The sequence below is a fragment of the Belonocnema kinseyi genome, chromosome 4 (genome assembly GCF_010883055.1).
Source record: "Belonocnema kinseyi isolate 2016_QV_RU_SX_M_011 chromosome 4, B_treatae_v1, whole genome shotgun sequence".
Taxonomy (NCBI): domain Eukaryota; kingdom Metazoa; phylum Arthropoda; class Insecta; order Hymenoptera; family Cynipidae; genus Belonocnema; species Belonocnema kinseyi.
In genome coordinates this window covers 35,045,580-35,071,039 of record NC_046660.1, presented here as the reverse complement: position 1 = coordinate 35,071,039, position 25,460 = coordinate 35,045,580, and the positions used below count along the sequence as shown (strand labels likewise).

The window sequence follows — 25,460 nt, the reverse complement described above, 5'->3', positions numbered from 1 at the left end:
GTCTCTTGCCATCTAGAGTGAAAAAACATGTTGCGATGCATTTTTGGACCACCCTAGTGTACGAAAGAACATATATTACAAAGTATTTCAGGTATTGAAAAAGATTTCAGAACGATTTCGAATGATTTTACAAAGATTTTAAATATGTTAGAATACTTTTACAAAGATTCAAAATATGTGAAAATAGTTATAAATATTTAATATATTATATATTTCGAAAAGATAAAGAAAATGTCACAATGATTTAAAACATTTCACAACGAATGAAAATATTGAAATGATTTTGCAAATATTAAAAATATTCGAAAAGATTAAAAAAATATTTCATGCATCGAAAATGGTTTCAAGATTTCAAAAGAATAATAAAATTTCATCGTGATTTCAGAAAGATTGGAAATATTTTGAAATGATTTGACAAAGGTTTTAATGATTTAAAAAATATTTGAAAGGATTTCAAACTGTTTCAGAGATTTTAAACCTTGCAAAAGATTTGAGAAAAATTTTTTTAAATTTGAAAAAGAATGTAAAAATTGGAGATAGTAAATGTTTCCGAAATTATTTTTCTGAATCTAGCCTCAAAACTCTTTCGAGAAACATGATCGATTCATTAATAAGACTTTAATTTTTAACGCTACAAGTTTTAATTCTACGATTTTTAATGTTTTAAATGAGAAAGCATTTATAATTATCACGTTTTTAGAATAGTTATAAAATCTAAAGTTTCGAAACAATATTATTTAACATGCTTTCAATTTTAATACATTTTTAAAATTTGTATACAATTTTCAAATATTGTTAATATTAAATAATATGATTATTTGAACTTTTATTGTTACTTACTTTCGACAATTTATTATAATTAGGTATTTTCGAAAATAATAATATGACTGATGAGCACAAGCAACCCTGTACATCTCTCCATATTTAAGATTTTAACTTGATCCCGCAACTGTCCTAATTTGATTAGTTCCTAATATCTCCAGCGCGGCGCTAGTTGTCCCATCACTCCCTGTTATTACATAGAAAACAATGGGACTAAATCACTTTTTTAATTTTTTAGTTAAGAAAATGTTATTTCTATGCAAAAAAATTCTTGAAATTAAAACAATGTTACTTATTTAACATTTCAAAATACTTTTCCAATAATTTTTTATGAATACCAAAGACAAAATATGATTTATATGGTCGTACAATAACCCTGACAAAGTGTAATATATCTTGGATATGAATTTGAATGAAAAGTAAAATATGATTCTTAAAGTTGAGTGTCGAAAACAAATTAACTTGCCATGTGAATACACTCGATTATGAATATATAATAGATATAATGTATTTCTTATTGAATTTAACTAAATTTACATTTGAAACCATTTTATTTAATAATCAGTGAAAAATAAAATAATAAATTTCATTAATTGCTCTCTTTTATCTTGGACGTTTTATAAAATTATCATTTATATTTGTTCCTCTGAAAAATAGTTTTTTTTTTGCAACAATTTGAATTATTGAATAAACCATTTTTGATGTTATTTACATATTTTTATGTTATATGTTCTTGGATAAAAATTGAATTCAATTTCAATTACATTTTTCTCATTATATTCAATAGCGTAAGTACTCGCTAAACCCTCAAATATTAAGTTTGAACTTGTATACTATTAAAACTTTTTTCCACAAAGCTATTTACATATTTTATTGATCTAAATATTATTTACTGCGTTTTCAAATATAAAAAGTATTATATTTACTTTTTGTTCAAATAAAAACGAATACTCCACTTTACCAAGTTTATTAAGTGACGTTCTAATTCATGTTTTCCATTAGAATTTATATAATTGTTTGGAAAATTGTTTTGAAATATAAAATGGGTAACATTATTTTTATTTCAATATTTTTTTTTACGAAAATAACATTTTATGTATTAAAAAATAAAAATAAATAAATAAATAAGGTCTTTTTTTAAGCTCACAGTTCCTAAAGCATTAACTTAAAATCAAGCCTAAACTTATTTTTTAATGTTTGGTGTATCAGCTGCCAAGTTTCATTAAAATCGGTAGCTTTTTTTGTAAACTCTCTTTATACATATTTATTGTAGTTAATTAATTACTCACCATGATAGTATTTTTTGTAATTGCCCTTCTCATGTCGTCAATTCTGACGGTGTAGCTTTTAGAGTTCACGGGCACAGTTCGAACTCGGATTTTTAAAAACTGAGCTGCTTTGTCGAATGCCGAATGAGCCGTTACGGGAATAACCATTTCCGGTTTTTTGATTCCCTTCACCTCTCTCGCATAATCTCTATATGCTTTGCAGGCAAGCAAAATTGACTCAGTTCCACCAGTAGACATCTAAAAACGGAAATCAGTAATAATTAAGGAAGAAATCAATAATTACGAGTGTAATTACATTTTTTGAAAGTGAAAATTGTCTTGCGCAGTTAGTTAAGTTCAGAGTGTCTACCTAATCGGGAAATGACCGGGATTTTAATTCAGTGAACGGGATTTTGCATTCGATTGTACTAAGATGAATATGAAAAGTGTTTCAATATTTTATTTTGTTCAATTTCAGATTTTTTCAATTAAATATTTAAGTATTCAATTGTCAGTAGAAAATTTATGTAGGATGCACAGTCTTCCCTTTCTTTTATCAGCTTACACTTTTTTTTGAAATTTTCCTTTTTTACTATTATCAAAAAATGTCCCCTTTTCTTTTTAAATATACGATATTTGGAAATACAATATTTGAGTTACGCGGAAAATTCTCTAAAATTACTAAGTGTATCCATTATTGAATAATAATTATAACAATAACACAATTATTTATGGATGAATAAGGTACACGTTTCAAGTGCTGAACCATTAAAAATCAATACTCCTGAACAAATTTGAAGCTGAAATATTTTAATGCATGTTGAAAATGTGAAAAGTGGATACTGAAGTTGGTGTCCAATATAAAATTGAAACAGCTACAAAATATACAATACTTTTGAAATAAGTATTAGAAGGTGAACACTTTCTAGTGAAAATGTACAAAGTTAAATACCTAATAAAAAATTTGAATATTCCAAATTCATCAACTGCAATATTAAATGTTCTAACTTGAGTGATTTTTAATTTGAGTTTAGGAGCAGTGAAAAGTAGGGCTGAGTGAAAATTCTAAAACAAATCAAATCGATTGAGTTAAGGGGTAAACACTTGTAAATTCCAATTCGGCAAAAGTGAAAAAAATTAAAAATTAGTGACATTTAACGATTTTAAGTTCAAAATAATTCCGATTCGTTCAAAAATCATTAACAACTTGTTATATTTACAGCTTTTACTTGTAAACAATAATAAACAACAGACAATTTTTCTCTCGATAACAATGTTTTTTAAATGTGCAAAAGATGTGTTTTTTTTATTGAGTCATTTGCACATATTTGAAAAAAGTTGAATATGTCGAACCCGAAATTCAAACAGTTTCAACGAAAGAAAAATTTTATCATTTTTCTTTTTCAGAAAAAAACTTTTGGGATTTAATTTTTTATTGCGATTTTAGAACGTTATAAACACCACGAAAAAAATGTTTCCTGTGAATAAAAAATAATAAAATGTTTCTTTGGTTCAAGCTAAAGAATTTTCAGGTTCGAATCAATCCAAAAAACATATTTTTGTACATATTGAAAAAATTCTAAATAAGTCAAAATTTTTTGGATTCTTAAAATTTGTAATTGTAAATTTAAAAAAGTAAACAGAAGATATTAACCGAGTTGAAAATTTTGTTTTTCACTAATTTTGAATGTCGACTCACAAATTTTTATCCCTCAGCTCAAACGATTCGATCAATTTTAGCATTTTCACTTCGCTCTTCTGAAGAGTGTAGTGTTAAATTTATATTAAAAGTATTAATTATAGTTAGGAAGAAATTACAAATTTTGGAAAAACATTTGTATGAGAGCGATTTTAAACTCAAAATTGTGTATTCAACTCATTTTATTTTTTCTCGGACTTTTTTATATCACTATGAATAGATTTCCAACGACCTAAGAATATCCAATTTTTAAATAGTGAATATCATTGAAAATTATTAAAAGATATGTCATTCCTTATAAAAAGAATGTTCCTTCCTTTAGAGTGTACAAATAATTGTCGAATATTTCTCCTATTTCCTATTATGGTAGAAAAATTATTCTTTTCTTTCAACATTGAATTACATATTTGGATGAAAATTTATATAGTGTGTTGAAAATTCTTCTTTCTTGGTAAAAATGTAATCCTTTTGGTTAAAAGTGCAACAATTTGGTTGAAAACCAGTCTGTTTTAATGGAGGATTCAACTTTCTTGTTCAAAATTCGTCTTTCTTATTGAATTAAACTGTTTGAAATTAAAAACTTAAATTTCTTTGCTGGAAATGTCCATATTTTTCGTGAAAAATTCATATTTTTGGCGAAAAATTATATTTTTCCTGCTTAAGTTGATTCTTCAAATATTTTGTTGAAAACGTATCTTTCTTTTAGTTAAATTCAACTGTTATTGATTAAAAATTAATATAGTTTGTTGAAATATTAATTGTTACATTTTTTGTTGAAAAATCATATTTTTCGTTAAAAATTTAACTTCTTTGTTAAAACTTCACTTGTTTTTGGAAAATTAATTTTTTAACTTAAGATTTGAACTATTTGGTACAAAGTTATCTTTTCTGTTGAAGTTTCGTATTTTCGGGTTGAAAATTCAACTGTTTTGTCGAAAACTCGTCCTTTTATCTAGAAAATTCAACAATTAAACAAAAAATAGAACTGGTTTGTAGAAAATTGAAAGTTTTTATAGAAAATTCTGGATTTGTATATTAATTTTTTGTAATAAAAATAAATTTTTTTTAATGAATACTGATTGTTTGCAATAATAATTTAGCTATTCCATTTTTGGTTAAAATTTGATCTTTTCTTGTTCAAATATTCAAATATTCGGTTGACAATTTTTATAATTTAATGAAAATTTGTCTTTTTTCTAAAAATCAATATTTTTCCTTGAAAATTCAACTTTTTTGTTGAAAGTTTATGTTTGTTGAGAATTTGTTATTTTGACAGAAAATTAACCATTTTGGTTGAAAACTAACATTTTGGATTAATTTTTTTCTTTATCGACAGAGAAATATGAAAAATCTGTTCAACTGTTTGTTGCAAATTTGTCTTTTTGATTTGGAAATTCATTTATTTTGACACAAATTTAACCTTTTCGGTGAAAATAAATCTGTTTTGATTAAATATTCATCTGTTCCAATTTTGGATAAAAATGGATCATTCTTTAGTTGAAAAATTCAACTATTCAGTTGAAAGTTTATATGTTTGTTGAGAATTCGCCTTTTTGGTAAAAAATTCACCTTTTTGGTTGAAAACTAACATTTTGGATTAGTTTTTTTTTTATTGACAGAAAATTCTCAACTGTTTGTTGCAAATTTGTCTGTTTGATTTGGAAATTTATTTCTTCTGATACAAATTTAATCTTTTTGAGTTGATAATGCAAAACTTTTCGTTGAAAATGAATCTGTTTTGATTGAATATTCAAATATTTTCTCGAAAACTCGTCTTCGTGTCTAGAAAATTAAACAATTCGGTTGAAAATTCAACTGATTGGTAGAAAACTGAACGTTTTTATGGAAAATTATTTTTTTTTATTGTTTTAATTAATTTTTTGCAATGAAAAATAATTTTTTTGTAAAAAAATTAATTTTTTTTTGTGAAAATTAAATTTTAGTAATGAAATTTAATTTTTTGTAATGAAATTTTAGCTGTTCCGTTCTTGGGTAAACATGGATCTTTTTCAGTTGAAAAATTCAACTATTTAGTTGAAATTTTTTTGCAATTTGATCAAAAATTGGTATTTTTTTTGTGAAAATTAATTTTCTTCCTCGAAAATTCAACTATTTGGGTAAAAATTCATTTATTTTATTGAGAATAAAACTATTTCGTTAAATTTTTATGTTTATTCTTGAGAATTCGTCTTTTTAAAAGAAAGTTGACCTTTTTGTTTGAAAACTAACTAAACTTGTCAATTTTTTCTAGTGTGTTTCGATAAAGAGCAAATACTTAAATGTCCAAATTACTTTTAAGGTTCAGTTAAAAAAATACAATTTTTTTGAACACAACTCAGTATTTTATAAATAACTATATTTACATTTTTTTATTTTCTAGATATACCAAATTTTTTGTTATAATTATATTAGCTGGGCGTCCTCACATATATGGAATATTATATAAAAATTGTTCAATATGTGAGAAATTCTTAAAAAATTTTCAACCAAGAACAGAGAATTAGAATTAAACTCTTTTTTTTAATTATCCCATAACTATTTTGTATGCATTAACAAACTTTTTTTTTGAGATGCACAATAAATTGTCACGAGAATGATTTATAATAGAAAGCAATTTTTTAATCAAATTTGTACAGGAATATTTAAAAATATGAAAAAAATCATTCTTTCGATAGATCGAAGCAATTTAATGTCACTAAATCTGGAAAAAGTGCACTTACAGTTCCGCACGTATCCTCGTCTCCATTGAATAAAGTACAAGCAATTCTCACTACTTCAGCCTCCATTTTGCAGATGCCGGGAAAAATATCTGGGTGAAGAGGATTTGTGTAAGAAGCAATACTGTAGACATTGCCCATTAGTTGACTGAGATCTTTGTCGTTTTTGTAGACTGTTCCAGATACTTTTCCGTTTTCCCAGTCAAAATCGCCTGGAAAATTCAATATGTTAATATTTTCAATCAGATATTAAGCACAATTAAGACATACTTTTGTATTTAAAAAGAACATAGTTCTCACCTAATTGAGTACATTGCTCCACAAGTTTTAAAACTTGTTCGGAAGTGAAACCCTCTTTAGGAAGTGTTACAATAAATGGTACATTTTTTACTCTTCGCACGCAGTCTTCTTCAAAATCTGCATTTATTTTTGACAATTCTTTGTCGATTTTAGCACGTATAGCTGGTATGTAACGAGCTAATTTCATTCCCTTTTTCTTCACTCGATCTGCGAGACCTTTGATTCAGAATTAAATTAATATTTTAGCTGTTGTCGACAAATCTCTAATGATTTTTCTAATCATGATTTTTTAATAATTTTTTTTCGATTCTGGAAGAACGATTATAGAATATCATCATATCAAAATCAGTATATAAATCACGTGAAAATATTGAAAAGATTGATGCAAAAATAGATAAACTGCAAACAAATTATTTCTTTGGGATAGGATTTCAAATTATTTCAAGGGAATTCACAGGATTCTACAGATTTCAAATTTTTTTTACAAAATTTCATGAGTTAAAAGGTCTTAAATATCAATGGATTTCACACAATTTCCATGGATTATAAGCGATTTCGGTATAATTTACAAAAAATCACGTGATTTCAAAACATGTCAGGAGATTTTAAGGGATTCAAAAATATTTCAATATCTTTAACGAATGAGATTGATTTAAATTATACTGATTTCAAATCATTTCTACTGGTTTTAATGGAATTTACTATTAGCAAAAATCTCAAGTAATTTGAACGAATTTTGTAGGATTTCACGAAATTTCTGAAAATTCTACAAGATTTAAGGAATTTTATAAGGCCTTCGATTATTTAAAAATTGTAAATAAATTTAAAAGGGGCTAAAATAATTCATGGTGATTCCATAGATTTGTACAGATTTCATAAAAATTGCACAGGATTTGAAAAATTGTCAAACATATCACGATATTTTAAGGAATACCAAAGGATTTCGAATGACCTTCAAGAATTTTAAGGATTTTAAAATGATTTTAAGAGATTTTCAATATTTAAAGGGAGATGTAAGAATTTTTCAAGATTTTAAAAGATTTAAAGAATTTTATTAAGTCAACAAGGATTTCAAACATTTCTAGATATAAACTCTTTTTTTTAGACAACTTTAACAAATATTTTATTAACTGTATTATAAATTTCTTTTCTGTGCACAGTTTCAAAATCAGAACAAACTTGTAGTTTGGCATTTAAATTTAATTTTGGAGTTTTTACCCATTATTGTGAATCTAATTTTGCATAAACATTATAGTGTCACAGAATGATATACAAAGATGAACAGACAATTTTAATTTTAATTGTTCATTTATATATAAAAAGTTTAAAAAGCAAGTTCAAAGACTGGAAACATATAGGCAATTTCTGTGAAAATTTCCAAACTCCATCTTTTTTATTTGAAAAATTAGTGTTTGCACATCTTTGTTTATGTAAAAAAAAAAAATTTATAACTTTTATGCGGGCGAGCCCATTGTTGTGATAAAGAGAATTTTGTTTTATAGATATTGATTTTTTTTTATTTTTCTAGGAAACGGTACAAGATATCATAAATAAGTCAAGAAAATTTTTATAGAACTTTTTGAACTGTGCTAACTATTTTCATACAATTTTTTCGTATCTGTTGTAAGCAAGAAAAATACGAAAATTCTTATTTATGAAAAAATGCTCCTAGCCACAAGTTATTTGGCCCGCATAAAACTCGCAAGTTATTTTACTTATAATATTGCAAATCCAACAAAAGATTGACAAAAAATATAAGTGTGGGTTTTTTTGTTGAGAAAATCAACTTAAGTATGTTCAGAAAAATCGTTGCCATTTTGTTAATTTTACACATTTTCTAAATTTTATTGTGGATTTCAAAAAAAAGCGATAAAATTTATCAGAGTGAAGAAAGTAATATCAAATATCTCAATTACATTAACAGTTATATAACTTTAAAGAAAAAAATGTGTACTTCAAGTTTAGAAAATTTTCAAAAATTTCACTTCTCAAAGATTTAAGAAGACTTATACAGAACTGTGGAAAATGAAGGAAATTTATAGGGATTCTAAATATTTCAAGGGATTTGAAGGTATTAAAACTTTCACAAAATTTAATGGATTATAGTAAATATCCAAGGATTTCAAACATTTCTAGGAACTTCGACGATTTTTTTAGAGAATTTAGATGAATGAGTTTCATTTAATTTAGATTTAAAGAATTTCTAACGATTTCTATTAATTTGTATGGTCTTTAAAGATTTCAAACGTGTTCACCGATTTTTTCTGTATTAAGTTAATTTGTATATTATTTTATATTTATACAAAAATTTAGTTATGGTCTATGTAATATAATGCAATATTTTTCAGTCACACACACAATCCTATGCTGTCTTGCTATCTAATGCACCCGAAAAATTCGAGTAATAAATTTCTCGAAAAAAAATGGTTTAGAAAAAAAGGTTGCATACTTTCGTCTTGGAAAATTAAATCCCAGAGCCATATTGCTGTGAGGAGCGATGTCGTCGTTATGGTGACAATTTGCCAGGGTTCTTTTTCTTTGAAGGCATCGTTTACGAATATTTTTACAGTACCGACCAGCGGAATAGTTATCATATCTGAAATCAATGATTAAAAATCCATATTCGAATAAAAAGTAAGAAAAGATTATACAAATAATATTCAAGCATAGGCAGATTAGATAAAAAATATGTATTTCTTCAATGTTTTGAACGGCAATTTTAAAATGCATAAGCGTAAAAAAGGTCAAATTGTGTAACAAAATTGCACAAGAAACTACTAGAAAATATTTCCATCTTATGTTAATACTAATTACAAACGTAGATATGAATTTTAAATTACTTATTAAGATAATATTAAATTGTTTTTAATAAATGTGTTACTGTTGACCTTTAATAATTCTGAAGGATTTTATACATATGTATTTTATTTATTTATTTTCAATTAATTTTCAGGGAAAAACTCTCTACACAATTATTTGATTACACAGAAATGAAAAACATCGAAATGAATCTTGCAAATGCTGTACTGTCACTGGTTTTTGCACTCGGGTTTAAGATAAGAACGTGGACGTGCATATTCTTTTCATTTTCATAAATATTAATGCACGTGATGACCTTACTCATATGAAACTTGTACAAAATTTTCCACACGATCGACTTTTAATATTTTTAAATTCCAGACTTTATATTATCTATTTATAATATCTGGGATTTTCTGAATTTTTTCCTGGCCAGTTTTCCCCCCGATCAATTTAAAGATATCTTTTTGAAACTTGTCTCCAAGTAATGAGTATAAATTGAAATTTCAAGATTATAGATACACAATTTATATCGAGAAGAAAACTATGATTTACATATATATGCCAAACTTATCCTCAATCACAGAATGAAGTGATAAATATTAATCTAAACTAAATTACCGATTATAAGCATGACATCACCTTTTAGTTCATTATATGAGGCTTAATATTTTTTACCTCAAATAGGTTGAAAGAGATTGAAATTACCTATGAAATAAGCCAGGATGAAGTTATTTTTTCATTTTTCAAGAATATGTTGCAAAAGTAGTGCAAATTTCAATGATTTCTTAAAATTAAAAAATATATAATGTATTAAACATTTTTCATGTCCTTCAGATCATTTGAAAGCTGAGTTTTTATCAAAGCACGCCAACTTACTAACATTATTATTCAGGGTGGCCGCTGGGCGGAAAACCTGGAAAACCAGGAAATGACCAGGAATTTTATGAGACCGGGGAAAACCAGGAAATTACATTGCATTTATATTTTTTACGGGAATTTAACAAAATTTTTAGAATAAAAATGTTGCCCAAGTTTGATTTTAACAGTTTTAAAAATAATTAAAGTGCAGTTTTGAAGATTTAAATAATTCAAAATTAACATCATTTGAAGTTGAAAATTTTTGATAAAAAACAGTTTTATTTTATCAACTGTAAATATAAACAAATAAATTATTTTTAAAATGGATCTGTACTCTAAGTATATAAATCTGAACAATAATTGATTTGACTAAACAATTCTAGATCCGTTCAAAATTTGAGGATTTCCAGATTGTAACTGTTTCAATCCGAAAGTCTTAATAAGAATTGAAATTAATATATCATTTAATCCGATAATTTTATTTTTAAATAAGAATTTTCATGATTCATCAATAATATATTTTTAATTCAAAGTTCCAGGTCTTTCTTTATATTGTTTTTTATATTGAATTTAATAAATAAATTGATTAATATATTATTTATATTAATTTTTTTAGCCATTAAAAAATGTCAACGTGCGTTTTACTATTTTCAACTTTAAAATAAATCCATAATATAGTCATAATTAAAGGTTTTATTTAATTGAAAATATTTTGAGTCTAAGTTATTTAATTTGTATCCCATTTAATTTGAAATTTCTTAATGTACAAAAAGAAGAAGTATTTCATATTTAGCAATATTTCACTGTTCATTTAAGACGAGTAAATTGAAACCGTGACAATTTTAATTGTTCTATTTAAAAAGTGTTTAATTTATAAGTGAAATTATTGAATTTTTGCGCATAAATAACTATTAAACACGTATTATTTGAAGAAAAAATTTGAGTAATTTTAAGAGATATTTAGAAGTTTTGAAAAGATTCAAAATTAATTAAAAACTTGAAATTATTTCAAGTAATTTAAAGGAAGTGTGTTAACATTTTTTTTGAACTTCTAAATATAGTTTAAAATGAATCGACATTTTCCTACAATTCTTGAAAATCCTGCAAATTATAAAAAATCCATAAAATCTTCCATGTTCTTCTTTGATAATTTTTGAAATCTCCAAATCTTTTTAAACTTTCTGTTACAATGATTTTTCAAAGTGAAAAATCATTTTCATTTTTCCTAAGAATCTTAAGACAAATATTTATTCTTTTGAAGTGTTTCACAATTCTTAAAAAATTCTAAATTTTTTGTTTATTTATAAACAAAAAATGCGGCTATAAGTATTTGAAATCATCTCAAGTTCTAAATTTAATTCGAATCTTTTTAAAACTTATAAATATCTCTTAAAATTACTCTAATATTTTTACAAATAATAAGTGTTCTATTATTATTTATCAACTTAAATTGAATTTTTGTTTTAATTTGTGGGATTTTCTAAAAGTTATAGAAAAAAAATCAATTCATTTTGAAATATATTTACAAGTTCCGAAAAAAATTCTAAAATTACTTTGAATTTGGAAAAATTTTAAACCACTTCTAGATTTCTCTAGATTTTGAAATAAAATTTTAAAGATTTTAAAGGATGCCTAGACTATTTAAAATAAAAATAATTTAACTCCTAATTACAGAAATGTTAAGTTGGAAAAATTATTTCTCAATTTTTAATGTGTGTATCTTAAAACTACTTGAAATAATATAATTTTGAAAAATTTTAAAGTTCATTGCTTGATTCTTTAATTTAGACTATTGAAAATGTTCACGTGGATTCATATTTTTGGAAGTTAATCTAAATCTTTGAACTCTATAATTGATAAAACTTCTGAATTTTGCAGTTCATTTGCATTTGATTTAACAATTGTTCAATTGAAAAGTTTTAGTATCTTCCATTTGATACGTGTACATTTTTGAGCATTTGAATGCAAAATTTTTGAATTGAAAAACTTTCAAACTTCAATTTGAAAAGTTTGGAATTCAAGTGTTCCACTGTGAATTCTTTAATTTGTTGTTTATTACTTTATATGGAAAAATGTGTATAATATAGTTTGATTTTTTAAATTTCATTGGCAGTGAAAAATGTTTGCGAACCGGGAAAAAACCGGGAATTTTTTTCTTCGATTAAAACGGCCACCCTGTTATTGTGAAAGTTTTTGCTTGCATGGTGCAACATATCTAAATGTTATTCAAATTTCAATACTTTTTCTGCTGCTTTATTTAAAATTTCATTTTTATTATTTTAATTACGATGAAATGTCTTTGAATTTCTTCAAATTTGTTGTAGAAACTTTGGAAAATGTTTATCATGATATATGTCAAGTAATCGTAATCGTGACCTTTACCTTATATTATATTTTATTTGAATTTTACGAAAACATTGAAATTTGCACTACATTTGCATAATCCTCTTAAATGATTTGATAAAATGCCCTCATTCCTGGCATCTTTTATAGAGAATTTTGACAGCTTTTCCATTTTGTGATAAAAGAAAAAATTCAGAACCTAAATAAAATTCCCCGGTTTGCCAAACCGAATAATATACCCGAATTTTTCTCGATTTCAAGGTCTACTAGGCCCCCTGTTTTGAATTTGACTTCAGCAAAAATAGCGATCATTATTGACTCTTATTCACAAATCAACTTTGATAACCTGATTTTTAACTATAATGAAATATCCGTAAGCATAAAATAAAAGAAGTAATGTTTTTAAAGAATTAAAGGTAGTCAAATTCCATATAAATCTATCATGGCCGATTTTGAAAAAATGTTATATTTTTTTTATGCAATAACAATGAAAATAATATATTTTTTAAAGCATCGTTTATCGAGAAATACTTGGATTTGATCTGAAATACCTATAATCAATTAAACAAATATTCAAACAAGTGGTCTAGAAGATTAAAAATTGTTACAACATTTATTCAATCTATTAATAGAAAATAAGTAATTGAGAATAAATTCATCGGGATTAGAAATGATTCGTGCTAATTTTTAACAATTTATAAACAAGAACCGGTTTTGAATTGAATTCATGAAAGATAATAAATAAATCAAGTTCTTTCCACTGAATCAGCCGAAAATTTTACGAGAATGTCACTTTAACAACAATTGTTTTAACAAATTTTTCATAATTTTAGGCTTTTTGTGAGAAAAAAAGTGCTTTTATTTAGGCTAGCGTATAATTAGTTCGTTGTTTAATAACGGCTCTGTGCTATTGATGGATAGTAATTGACAATTTTTGAAACAAAGTTTTTTTATTACAAAACTTGATAACGATCCACTATTGTTATTGCTCTTAATAATTTTAGATATAAAACGTTCATATTTTCTGGTAATTAACAGTTACCTTAATTGTAAGTGTCCACAGGAAAAATGGAATTTTTTATTTTCAAATATATGAGGATAAAAAATTTTCCACAAAAATATTGACAATAATAATTGTAGATGTTTATCGAGGTTTCTGGACAAAAATGTAAAAAAGAGTTTAAAACAGTTGGTTACAAGTTTTTTTTTTAGAAAAAGCCGAAAAATTAATTTTTTAATTAATTTTGTTCAAAAAATTATCAATTGTTATTGATATAACACATTTATTTTCCCTAGATATGAAAATTGTGACCTTTATGAATACCTCTAAACTTTCATGAAAACATTTTTTGGTAGGAGGCATAGTTTGTTTTTTAAGTATAAAAATATAATTGGAATATTTGTTGACCAACTGTTCTGGTTTTAACCGACAAAAAGAATAATTAAAAATTCCATTTTGCGATATAACTGCACAAAATACAAAAAAGATAAATAGATAAAATTTATGCATTCTTAAAGGTCTACAAATGTGTCATGAATCTTTTCAAATTCAAGATCGAAAAGAAATATATTTTTTCATGGATAATTTTATGCAAAATGAGCATGAAAAAGATTCAAAATTAAAACCCAGACTATTCACTGTTTTTTGTCTAAATTTGAAAATACTTGAAACTGGACCGTTGTTTCATCTTAAAATATCAATTTCGATTTTACAGAATTTTTTTTCCCTTTTGAAAAATTCAGTTTGAAACAAAACTTAATGGCTTTAAATTTTAAAGGGATACGGCTCCTAACCCCAAAGTATTAAAACAAACTGAATTTGTTTCGAAAGATAATTCACTGAGTAATGAAAGAGTCACGCACACAAAATCACTGGTCACTTTTTTATGAAGATTCAGTACTTACTGGTAAATTTATTCTCAGGAGAAAAAAAATCAAGAATGTCACTCAAAATTCATAGCTGCGGAAACTTATGTGAAGCGTTAAAGATAGTAAATTCCCTAAATGGCGTAAATACTAAAAATCTCATCATCACTCTGCCATTATCTTATCTGAACCGAAAAATTGATCTTTGTTCACGTTATATTCACCGTAATGCAATAACAATGTAATTAAGGTTCGCTTCTTTGTAGTGATTATCACTATCACGTTTATCACTGATAGCACATGTTCATTGTTCACTCTCTGACAGCTGACTTGAGCCCATGGACGTAACGACGTAATGTCCAGCTGACTCATTGTTAATATGCGCATGCGCACGCGAAAAGCGCCAGAACAATTTCAAGTAGAAATGTGTCAGGAATGCCAAACATCATTAAGTTAACGCGTAACACTTTTCTGATCAAAAATAACATTTCAATCCTTCTTGATATATAAAGACCAATATTATCGACAGAAAAAATTTAGTAGTATCATTCTCAACCAAATAGTCGATTTTTCAAGCCAAAAAGACACATTTTTTCGAAGACAGTTGAATTTTCAGCCCGACAAATTGAACCAAAAGAGAAGAATTTGGAACCAAGAAAGATAACTTTTCTGTCATAAAGGATGACTTTTGAACCCAACCGTAGGAATTTTCAACAAAATACATGAACTTTTAACCAAATAGTTGAATTTTTAACTCATAAAACATTAATTTTCAAACAAAAATAGGAAAATTAAATTTTCAGTTTAAAAAATTACTTTTCGAAAAAAAAACGAATAATGAATAATGAATGAATAAATGAAAAAATTAATTAGGAACATTGCGATTATTATTACTGAGATTTTTTCCCCTAACAAATTAAAATAGATGGACTTGTATCAAGGAATTGAATCTTCAACTTGTGAAGAATAAATTTTCAACCAAAAATTAAATAGTTAACTTTTCACTTTTTTAGATAAAAAACCTGTTTTTCCAAAAGAAAAGAAAACGAATTGCTAAACAAATAGTTCATTAATTAATTAAATTTTTGAATAAATAATTTAACAAAAATGTTATTTTCCAACCTTATATAATATAGTTTTTTAAATCAAATTAATGATTATTAAGACATAAATACGAATTTTCTACAAACCAGTTCAATTTAAAAATCTAAAATAGGAATTTTTAACAAAAAAGTTCATTCATGACCATATAGTGGAATTTTTAACTGAAACGATAGATATTCGACTAAAAAGTTGATTTTCTAATCCAAGAAACGAATTTTCAACCAAATATATGAATATTGTACTAAGTTTTCTATAAAAAATGGAATAGGTAAATTTTTTCACTTCATAAAATTACTTTAAACAAAAATTTTCGACAAGAAAAATAATTTTAAATCAAGAAAGATGAGTTTTTAACGTAATTGTTCAATTTGTGTATTATAAAAGAATAATTTTCAACCAAAACTGAAACCGTTAAATATTTATTAAAAAAAAAATTCAACACAAAAAAAACAAATTTTTAACCAGTTGAATTTAACTAAAAAAGATTAATTTTTATAAAAATTGTGGGATTCTCAACAAAAATGATGAGTTTCAACAAACAAAATTTTAATTTTTACTTAAATTAACCAATTTTCAAGTAAATACATAAATTTTCATACAAATAGTAGAAATTTAAATTTATAAAGAATAAAAAAAGAACATCAAAAAATTTGGATAGTGAACTTTTCAGATGAAAAATTTAATTTTCCACAAAGAAATGAATTTTCAACATAATAGATTTTCAAATAAAGAATTCAATCCTTAACCCACAAATACTTCTTTTTCGCCGATATTTGAATTTTTAACCCGAAAGGTTGAATTTTTAAAAAGGAGTTCATTTTCAGCCAAGATTTTAAACCAATTTTATACCAAGAAATACGACTTTTCTACCATAAAAGATAAAATTTCAATTGAATAAAAACGAATTGTCAACCAATTGAATCCAACGAAAAAGTATGACTTTCCAGCAAGCTAGTTGAATACTAAACCAAATAGTTGTATTTTCAAATTATAAATGATACAGTTTTAACAAAAAATTAAGTAATAACTTTTCATATAAAAACCTAATTTTTTGCAAAAAACAAAAATAAATTTTCAACCAAATAGTTACATTTTCAAATCAATATTTGAATTTTTAAATAAAAATATAGATTCTCAACAGAAGAAATAAATTTTAAGCTGGTGGTCCAATTTTCTATTAAATTATTGATTTTTTAAGCCAAAAGAAAGAGTTTTTACAAAGTTTTTCAACTTTAAAAGACGTATTTGATTTTTATGCAAACAAATTAAATAACATTGAAACATTTAATAGTTAATATTGCAATAAAAAAAGAACATTTGAATTCAACCAAGAAGATGATTTAAAAAAATGGTTTAATGATCAAGCAAAAGAGATTAATTTAAAAATAAAAAGGATAAACTTTCAACCCAAAGGATTAATTTTCTATCAAGAAAGAAATTTTAATCAGAAAAGATCAGTATCAACCAAAAATTGAATAGTTAAATTTTCAGGTAATAGAATTAATTCTCAACCAAAGCGAAAAACGATTTTTCAGCAGAATAGTTCAGTTTTCAACAAAAAGTTGTAAGGAGGAAATTTCGGATTACATTTTTTTCTGATTGCGAAAAAGTTAATTATTATTTTTAACATTGTTATTGAGTTTAAGGGAAGAGAATTTCGGTTTTTCATTTTTTCTGTGTTGAAAAAGTGACATTTTTCTGTTTTTTAAGATTGTTAGCGAGCTAGAGGCGAGAAAATTTTGATTTTAATTTTTGCTAATTGGAAGAGATTGATTGTTTATAAAATTTTCGTCAAGTTGTAAGGGTGGAATATTTATATTTTAGGTTTTTCTAAACTGGAAGAGGCGCTTCTTTTTTTCATTATTTTTTAATTGAAATGGATGGCATTTTTTTAATTAATTGTTTTACTGAATTCGAAGACGCGCTTGATTTGTTTCGTCATTTTTTGAGTAGACGGTGGGGGGGGGGGGGGGGGGGGGGGGGGCAAATTTCGTATTTTTAACATTCAGGTGAAAGGAGCGAACTTTTTAAAATTATTGATCGAATTTTAAGAGGGACATGTTTTATTCTTAATATGTTTATCAAAATATGTGTTGGAAGAGATAATTATAATTTTAATTTAGACCATTGAAACTGATAGCATGAATTTATATTTTTTAATCAGAAATGTTTCAGCTATTCAACTTATAAAAGTCTTGGTTATAACTTGGTTAAGCTTTAATTTTAAGAGCTTAAACATCGTTTTAATTTTTAGTTTAGTTCTGATTATGTCAAATGAAAAAATATTCAATTCAAAGGGTTAGAACTTTTAAATTTTGGTAAAAGACAGGACACTTTATCCCTTGAATAAAGCGACCAGCCTGCGATAATAAACTTTAAATTCTACATAATTCCTAAACCATAAGGTCCAAGATGTAACTTATAAAATAATAATAATCCAAAATGGTTTTATACTTAGAAAAGAAGTAAATTCACAGATTTTGGTTTGCATTTTTTGCATTTATTTACAAATGTTCGATATTCATTAGTACTTGGTAACAAAATTTTATTGCACTTATACAGAATAATCGTTAGACCTCCGGCGAAAATCAATAACTAACAATGCCTCCGTGTAATAAAAACAATACCGATACAATTGGATTTAATGTAAAGTCGCATCGTATCATATATATTTTTTATACATATATATTTATATCAGTCATAAAATTCACATATAATATATTCGCCATTATTAATCATAGTCTTAATAATTATTATATTCCGAAAAAACGAAGGGAATTGATCCGACAACGAAAAAGCGGGAAAGAGCGTATAATAACGTACATGTAGTAAAATCTTAGGCCGAACTTGCTGAACCCAGTCACCTCATAATCAACATTTCCTGGCATCTCAATTTTTGCAAAAGTTCCATTGACATTTTATAATCTAAATCTATATCCTCTGGGGTTTTCAAACTACTGTTTTCTCTTTTTCTCTAGACCGGCACGGATTTACGGAGGACATTAATGTGGTACAAATTTCCTTCTGATTTTCTCAGAAAAAAATATTAATTAGAAAAATAATTGTATTTTAGAAAATTAATGTAATTATTACGATTTTGGGCTAGAGTTTTATTTTGCATTAGAATTATTAATCTAAATTAGAAGCCATAAATAACTTAGCGAAATTGGCCTATATGTTCTGTAGTTTGCGAATCTATTTATAATTCAAATTTAGAGAATGGAACGGGCTCTATATTGAAAAAGTAAATTGAGACATTGATTTTTTGTCAAGAAAGTAATTTATCAGGAATTTATATTTTACTATTGTAGCACACAAAGTTATATACGTATTTAACTTCAAATGCATTTCTAAAATTTGCAATATTCAGTTTTTTAACTGATGTGACTTCAGTCCTCGTTCGGCTGATATTACAAAATCAACTTATAACAACGAGGGTAATAATACTTGTTACAATACCTTTCCATGCTGCCTATAAGTTTAGAATATTCTGAGATGATTCTAAATAATAACTAATCTCCGTATTTACACTTACACCTTGAAAGTAGAATAAGTGCGAAGCATACACGTAATTTTATCAGAGCCGAATATACTTTTAACAATTTAAAACATTAATACAAATAATTTAATTTTTATTATAAATAAGTAAACTTAAATAAATAACGAATCAGAAAAGAGAGGACTTATGAAACCCGCGACTCTGATTACTGCACATCGAGCTAAAAATACTTTGCTTTACAGATTCAGTAAACAACAGGACGACAATTAATGCAGTTCTTCCATAATTTGCAGAACAATTTTTCTAACAGAGCTTAGAAAAAACTAAATTTAATGTTATTAATGAGTAGAGAATAAAATTCTCCCAAACAAACAAAAATCCACGAGAGTGACTCTAGAAACTCGAGTAACGCACGCATTGAATTAATCTGATTATTTAATAATTACTTGGATATCTAGCTTAATTTTATTTTATACAATACCGTCAATTCGTGAGCGTATGTTGCACAGAAAATACGACATTTACTTCGTAAGGTGCAACGTTCAATGTACATTATCAAATTTCTGCTGTAACGTCAAGTTCAAAATGTACTTTCTTATGCACTATATAAGCTCTCTTTAAATTTATGATCCTAAGAAAAATTGTATGCCATATAATTTAGTCTTCGTTCAACGCTTTCCCTTTTTTCAAATAATTGATTAAATATCACTGATTTCTGTACGGTTATAAACGAAAAAATAAAGTTGTTCTTAATTACTATGATCATTTTTGTTCGTTTAATTATTTTAAAAATAATGTGGTATATGATTTCAAATTATAACAATTCACTATTACCTCATGTTGATTTACCTGAATTTCTGAACGTTCAAATGAACGAAATATTTTTCGATATTTTTATTTTACCCATGAATATAATTGCAACTGCAATTTAAATTATGCATTATAATTCTTTTTCAATAATACATTATTTCCTATATAAATTAACAAAGATTTTAGCACTTTTCCTGGTTTGCTAAGTCATCAGTAAAAAATTTCGTTTATTTGAATGTTTAGAACTTCAAAAATGCTAACTGTCCTCTAAAGATTAGAAAAAAGTTAGAATTTTTCTCAATTTTTCTTGGATTGTATTTAACTAATTAGTTACACTCGCTGCCGAACAATAGCAGAAAAAGTATCATCCCAATAACCTTCTCTAAAGATTGCGTTTTTTCTACCCACGCACTCTAAAATGTTTACAAGACAAACCCCAAAAATTCTAGCTTTCCTATAAGCGTCCAGTTTAAAATTTTTTTTCATTAATTATTTTCACTGAATGTCCAATAACACAAGAAAAACTTTTACCCCAATATCCTTGTCGGACGACTGCGTCTTGTCCAACCATACCCTATAAAATGTTTACTAAACAAATTTAAAAAAATCAAAGTTTCCTCTAAACGACCGGTTATTAAATTTGTGTTCACTGATTCCTTGTATTCGATGTGCTACCATACAAAAAAAGTTTCATCCCAATATCCTTATTGAAAGACTGCATTTTTTACCCATCCGAAAAATGGTAACTTTTCTCTTAGCGTCTGGTTCTAAAAATTTCTGTCACTTATTACTTTTATTTGATTCCAGGCAACAGGCAAAAAAGTTTAATTCCAATATCCTTATCAAAGAATGTGTTTTATCTTACCGCTCACTCTAAAATGTAAGAAAACGTGCATGGGTGGATAACACGCAGTCTTCCGAGAAGAATATTGAGATGAGTCTTTTTTTGGTCTTGCTGAAATCAAATACAAGTGACAAGTGAAAGAAAATTTAAGGCTCACATATTTAGGGGAAAGTTATAATTTTTTCCGAATTATTTCATCTACATTTCAGAGCACGTATGGGATTAAAACAGAGTATTCCGATGAGGATATTGGGATAAAACTTTTTTGTGTCTTGTTGAATATCAAGTATAAGCAATTATTAAAAGACAATTTGTTAATACTATGTAAAATCATATAATAAATTATTTTTACGATAAATGCACTATAATAAATTGATTTGAATAATTTTTGGAAATGCGGTATTTTCGTTTATAAATGATGCGAACTTCAGTGATATTTTAATTCATAATCTTCAAATAAAGTTTTTTAATGAAATTAGCAATAATATAAAGATATAAAATAAAAAGATCTTAGGATTGCAATTAAAAAAATTAAAAATTATCACAGATAATTACAACCTGAGAAACTATAAGTCTCTCTGAGTTTAAATAATAAATATAATTTAACTAGGAACAATAAATTAAGATTATAATTAGAAATTGAGATCGGTATACATTTTTAGCCGTATGAACATTGTGAGTCCTATTCTGAGATTGATCAGACACATTCAGTGTAGCTGAATTGTTTTTAGGTCCAATATTACTTTCACTTTAGGCATGTGAAAATTAATCTTGAAGAATATTAAGTAAGGTTTCAGAGGTGTTTCCAAGCTCCGACCCGAAAATAAAGGCAATTCAGGCCCGACGTCAATGCTACTATTCCAGATTTAAAAGCTACAAGGACGTTTTAATTAGAATGATGAGACTATTACTAAAATGAAGAATTATAATTTTCAAAAGTAAATATTTTCAATTTAGAAGAAGAATTTCAAACTGTTTTTGAGTTAGAAGAAAAATTTGTAAGCTTCCGATATTTAAATAGTTAAAAATGTTTAATTCCAAGGTTCTGAAATATTTGTATTTGAGATTTTTTGACACAATTTGCTAATATAAAATCCCATTTCTTACTTTAGGATGTCCTGTATAAATCCTAAGAATATCATATAAAATTTGAGTACATTGGCCGACCAAAAATTAAATACGACATTTTTCAACAGTATTACTATATTTCAACTCGACGTATAAACTATACAAATCAGCGCTCGAAATCGGGAGAAACGGAACGTGGCACAGTACGGCAAAATAGGTAAATAGTATCCGAAATGTTTTAGAGGCTACATTTTTTCGCCGATTTCGCTTTTTTTTATTGAAATATAATTAAATTCTGAGCAATTTCGTGGAGACGATTTTCGAAAATAAAATCAGGTCAGTTTGTTATTTAAGTTACAAAGTGCTAAAAAAACAACTTATTTTTATATTTGTGCTATCTACTCGATCTTCTTGTTTAATCATCTAAAATTAATGTCTTATTATAAATAAACATTGGAAAATTATATTCTGATAAAGAGAAATAATTAACAGACGCTTTTTTATGAAGAAAATAAGTTTTTTTTAGCAGAATCGTTTATATTACCGCCAGGAATAATAGATCAAAGGGATTTTTTTTACGATAAACAACATTTTTACTTATTATAAACAATTCTGCGATAAAAATTATTTAAATAGACGCTTCTAAATAAAAAAAAAATTATTGTTTAGCATAATCGTTTTTTTTAACCTCAAAACAATACTTCAACAACATTTTTCCACGTTATAAGCAAATTCATAAAATAAGCGATTATATTTATAGAATATCGTACTTTTAGTGCATTTTTTATTTTACAGTAAACAAAATACTATAAATGTATGTATTAATACTTGAGGACATTGTTTATTGTTATAAACAACTATTAAAAACAAATTAATTAAATTAGCGCTTTTAAAAAATGAAAATGATTTTTCAGCAGAATTATTGTTAATAGACAGATCTTGAGTTTCAGAATCTATGAGAATAATAACAACGAAGAATGTTGTTGGGTATCAATAAATTTAGTTGAAATATTATTTTTCAGTATAAAATAAACGATTCTATTAAAGAAACGTATTTTCTATATTTAAAATCGCCTATTTAATGCATTTTTTAATCGAAATTATTTATAATAATTGAGGCTGTTGTTGAGTGTCAGTATATCTTGTTAAAATATTATTCTTGAGGATAAAATAACAATTCTGCTAAGAAAACACATTTTTTTGTACCAAAAAGTAGCTATTTCGTAAATTTAGTTTATAAAAATTATTTATAACAAAAGAAAAATGCTGTTAATAAATCTCGCTGAAATATAATTCTTGAGGGTAAAATAAACGATTCTGCTAACAAAAACATGAATAAGTTTCGTTAAAATATTATTCTTGAGGGCGATATAAATAATTATGCTAAACGACGCATTTTCTGTAACTAAAAGCGTCTGTTTAATGAATTCCTTTATCCTAATGGTTTATAACAAAGAAACATGTTGCTGCATGTGAATAGATTTCATCAAGATATGGTTACAATTCAGCTCAAAAATGAATTTTCTTTGTCTGAAAGCGTCGATTTTACGAATTTGTTTATCATAATTGTTTATAGCTAATAAAATGGTTTTGAGAGTGACTAACTTCCGTTGAAACATTATTTTTGAGATTAAATAAATAATTAGACTAAAAACTCATTTTCTGTACCTAAAACAACCTATTTAATGAATTTAATTTATCATAATTGTTTATAACAATAAAAAATGTTGAGTGTCACTAAATCTCGTTGAAATATTATTCTTGCGGGTAAAATAAATAAAATTGCAAAAAAATGCATTTTATATACCAGAAAGCGCCTATTTAATAAATTTGTTTATCACAATTGTTTATAGCAAAGAAACCTTTTGTTGAGTGTGAATAGATTTTGTTGAAATTAATATTATTCTTGGAGGCAAAATAAACGATTCTTTTGAAGAAACACATTTTCTACATCTAAAAGTCAATAATAATGGAATTTTTTTATCGCAATTGTTTTTAATATTTAAAAAATTTTCTTTTCATGACGCGCAGTTAAAATATTATTTGTAGGGCTAATATAAGAATGCTCTAAAAAACAAATTTTTCTATATCAAAAAGCCCTTACGTAATGAATTTGTTTATAACCATTGTTTATGAAAATTAATTATGTAATATTCCAGTGTTTAGTTGTAACAAGACATTAATTTTTCATGATTCTACAAGAAAATCGGAAAGAAAAATGCTCCCAGGCTTTAAAATACAAGACAATTTAATTGTTGTTCATTCCTTTTTTAACAATGAAGGAAGCAATGGAACTTTATCCAGAATATTACACTCTCTTCAATAAATGTAAGTACACTATTTCTATACCTTAAAACAAAAAAATAATAAATGATGCTTACCAAACATTGATTTTCAATAAACGGCCCAAAAAAATTCTCAAGAGTTTACCTGTTTTTTATTTTAAAATATTACGAAATCGGCCCAGCAGTGTGGGCTCTAAATGGCGTTGAACCTCAATTTCCTATTTTACTGCCGTGTGCGTGTTCTGGACGGTAGTTGGATCTACGTATGCTAAAGAAAGCTTTTTTTTGTGCAAAAATCGGAAAAATCCTACTTGAAATTCGCTGGATTGAAATCTTTTTTATTTTCCGGACTTTTTTAATTCGCGAGAAAATTAAATTCTCATTACTTCGAAAAGGAACTGTTAGTGGTGTACACATAGAAAGAGAAAATAATGCTTTTCACGCTTCATAACACTTGAATACCTAACGGGCTAAGATTTCCAAAATTAAGTATCGACCATTCCTTCATGTTTCCTCTTCATCAATGGAACTCTTCAGTCAGTGTCGTGCTGAGTTCAATATTTTTCTTTACTTGACTAGTATTCGTATTCCAAATTTCGTATAGATCTGAAAAAAGATTTGATTAAAATGTCTCGCTCATTAGTTAAGTGTTCTTTAGTTATTCTTGAAATTTATATTTGAGAAATTCTTAAATTTGCAATTTTTTACATATAGTCCAGACATCTCGTACGAAAAAAGACTTTTTTGTCGTTTAACTAGGTACGTGTGTTTTTTGTTGATGTAATGGTGTATTTAGTATTCCTGATACAAAGACATGACTACTACCCGTTGCAAAAATGTTTTTTAAAATACGTGATCCGTCGTGGGACGCCCGGCAGAAGTGATAACTTCATATGATGTAAATTGCTTTGAAATCTTTTAACATAAAAAAATAGTTGAACTATTTCTCGAATTAATTAAACGATTTCGGATTAGGTTCCAAATGAATGAGTAATTGTATTGAAAACAGCACTCGTGCGAACCATGTGTGCGAACCAGGAACTATAAGAAGAGCGCATGCCGCTATACACTACTAATACTGTCAGAACGTTAGTTTGAGTGTAAAAGCCAAGATTGAAGAGAAAGAGAGCGAGAGAGATGATAGGGGGAGATCACGAGCGAGCGAGAGAGAGAGA

The 25,460-nt window shown here is 26.1% G+C and overlaps 2 protein-coding genes across 3 annotated transcripts in view; both read right to left on the bottom strand.

Annotated features, from left to right (window-relative positions):
• Positions 1–15,013, bottom strand: part of LOC117171651 (sphingosine-1-phosphate lyase) — a 35,710-nt gene extending 20,697 nt beyond the window's left edge. Inside the window, exons 1-5 of one of the 2 annotated variants that reach the window (XM_033359154.1) lie at positions 14,715–15,013; positions 9,256–9,409; positions 6,807–7,022; positions 6,510–6,718; positions 2,112–2,348 (exon numbers count right to left, since the gene is read on the bottom strand). In XM_033359154.1, the coding sequence (XP_033215045.1) occupies positions 2,112–2,348; positions 6,510–6,718; positions 6,807–7,022; positions 9,256–9,400 (807 nt within the window). In that variant the 5' untranslated portion in view covers positions 9,401–9,409; positions 14,715–15,013. The remainder of the gene's footprint in view (positions 1–2,111; positions 2,349–6,509; positions 6,719–6,806; positions 7,023–9,255; positions 9,410–14,714) is intronic. The other variant, XM_033359153.1, reaches the window with a different exon arrangement.
• A 9,107-nt stretch (positions 15,014–24,120) lies between these two features.
• Positions 24,121–25,460, bottom strand: part of LOC117171493 (tubby-related protein 4) — a 152,731-nt gene continuing 151,391 nt past the window's right edge. The window contains exon 17 of the mRNA XM_033358852.1: positions 24,121–24,891. The gene's annotated coding sequence lies outside the window, so the exon portion shown is untranslated. The remainder of the gene's footprint in view (positions 24,892–25,460) is intronic.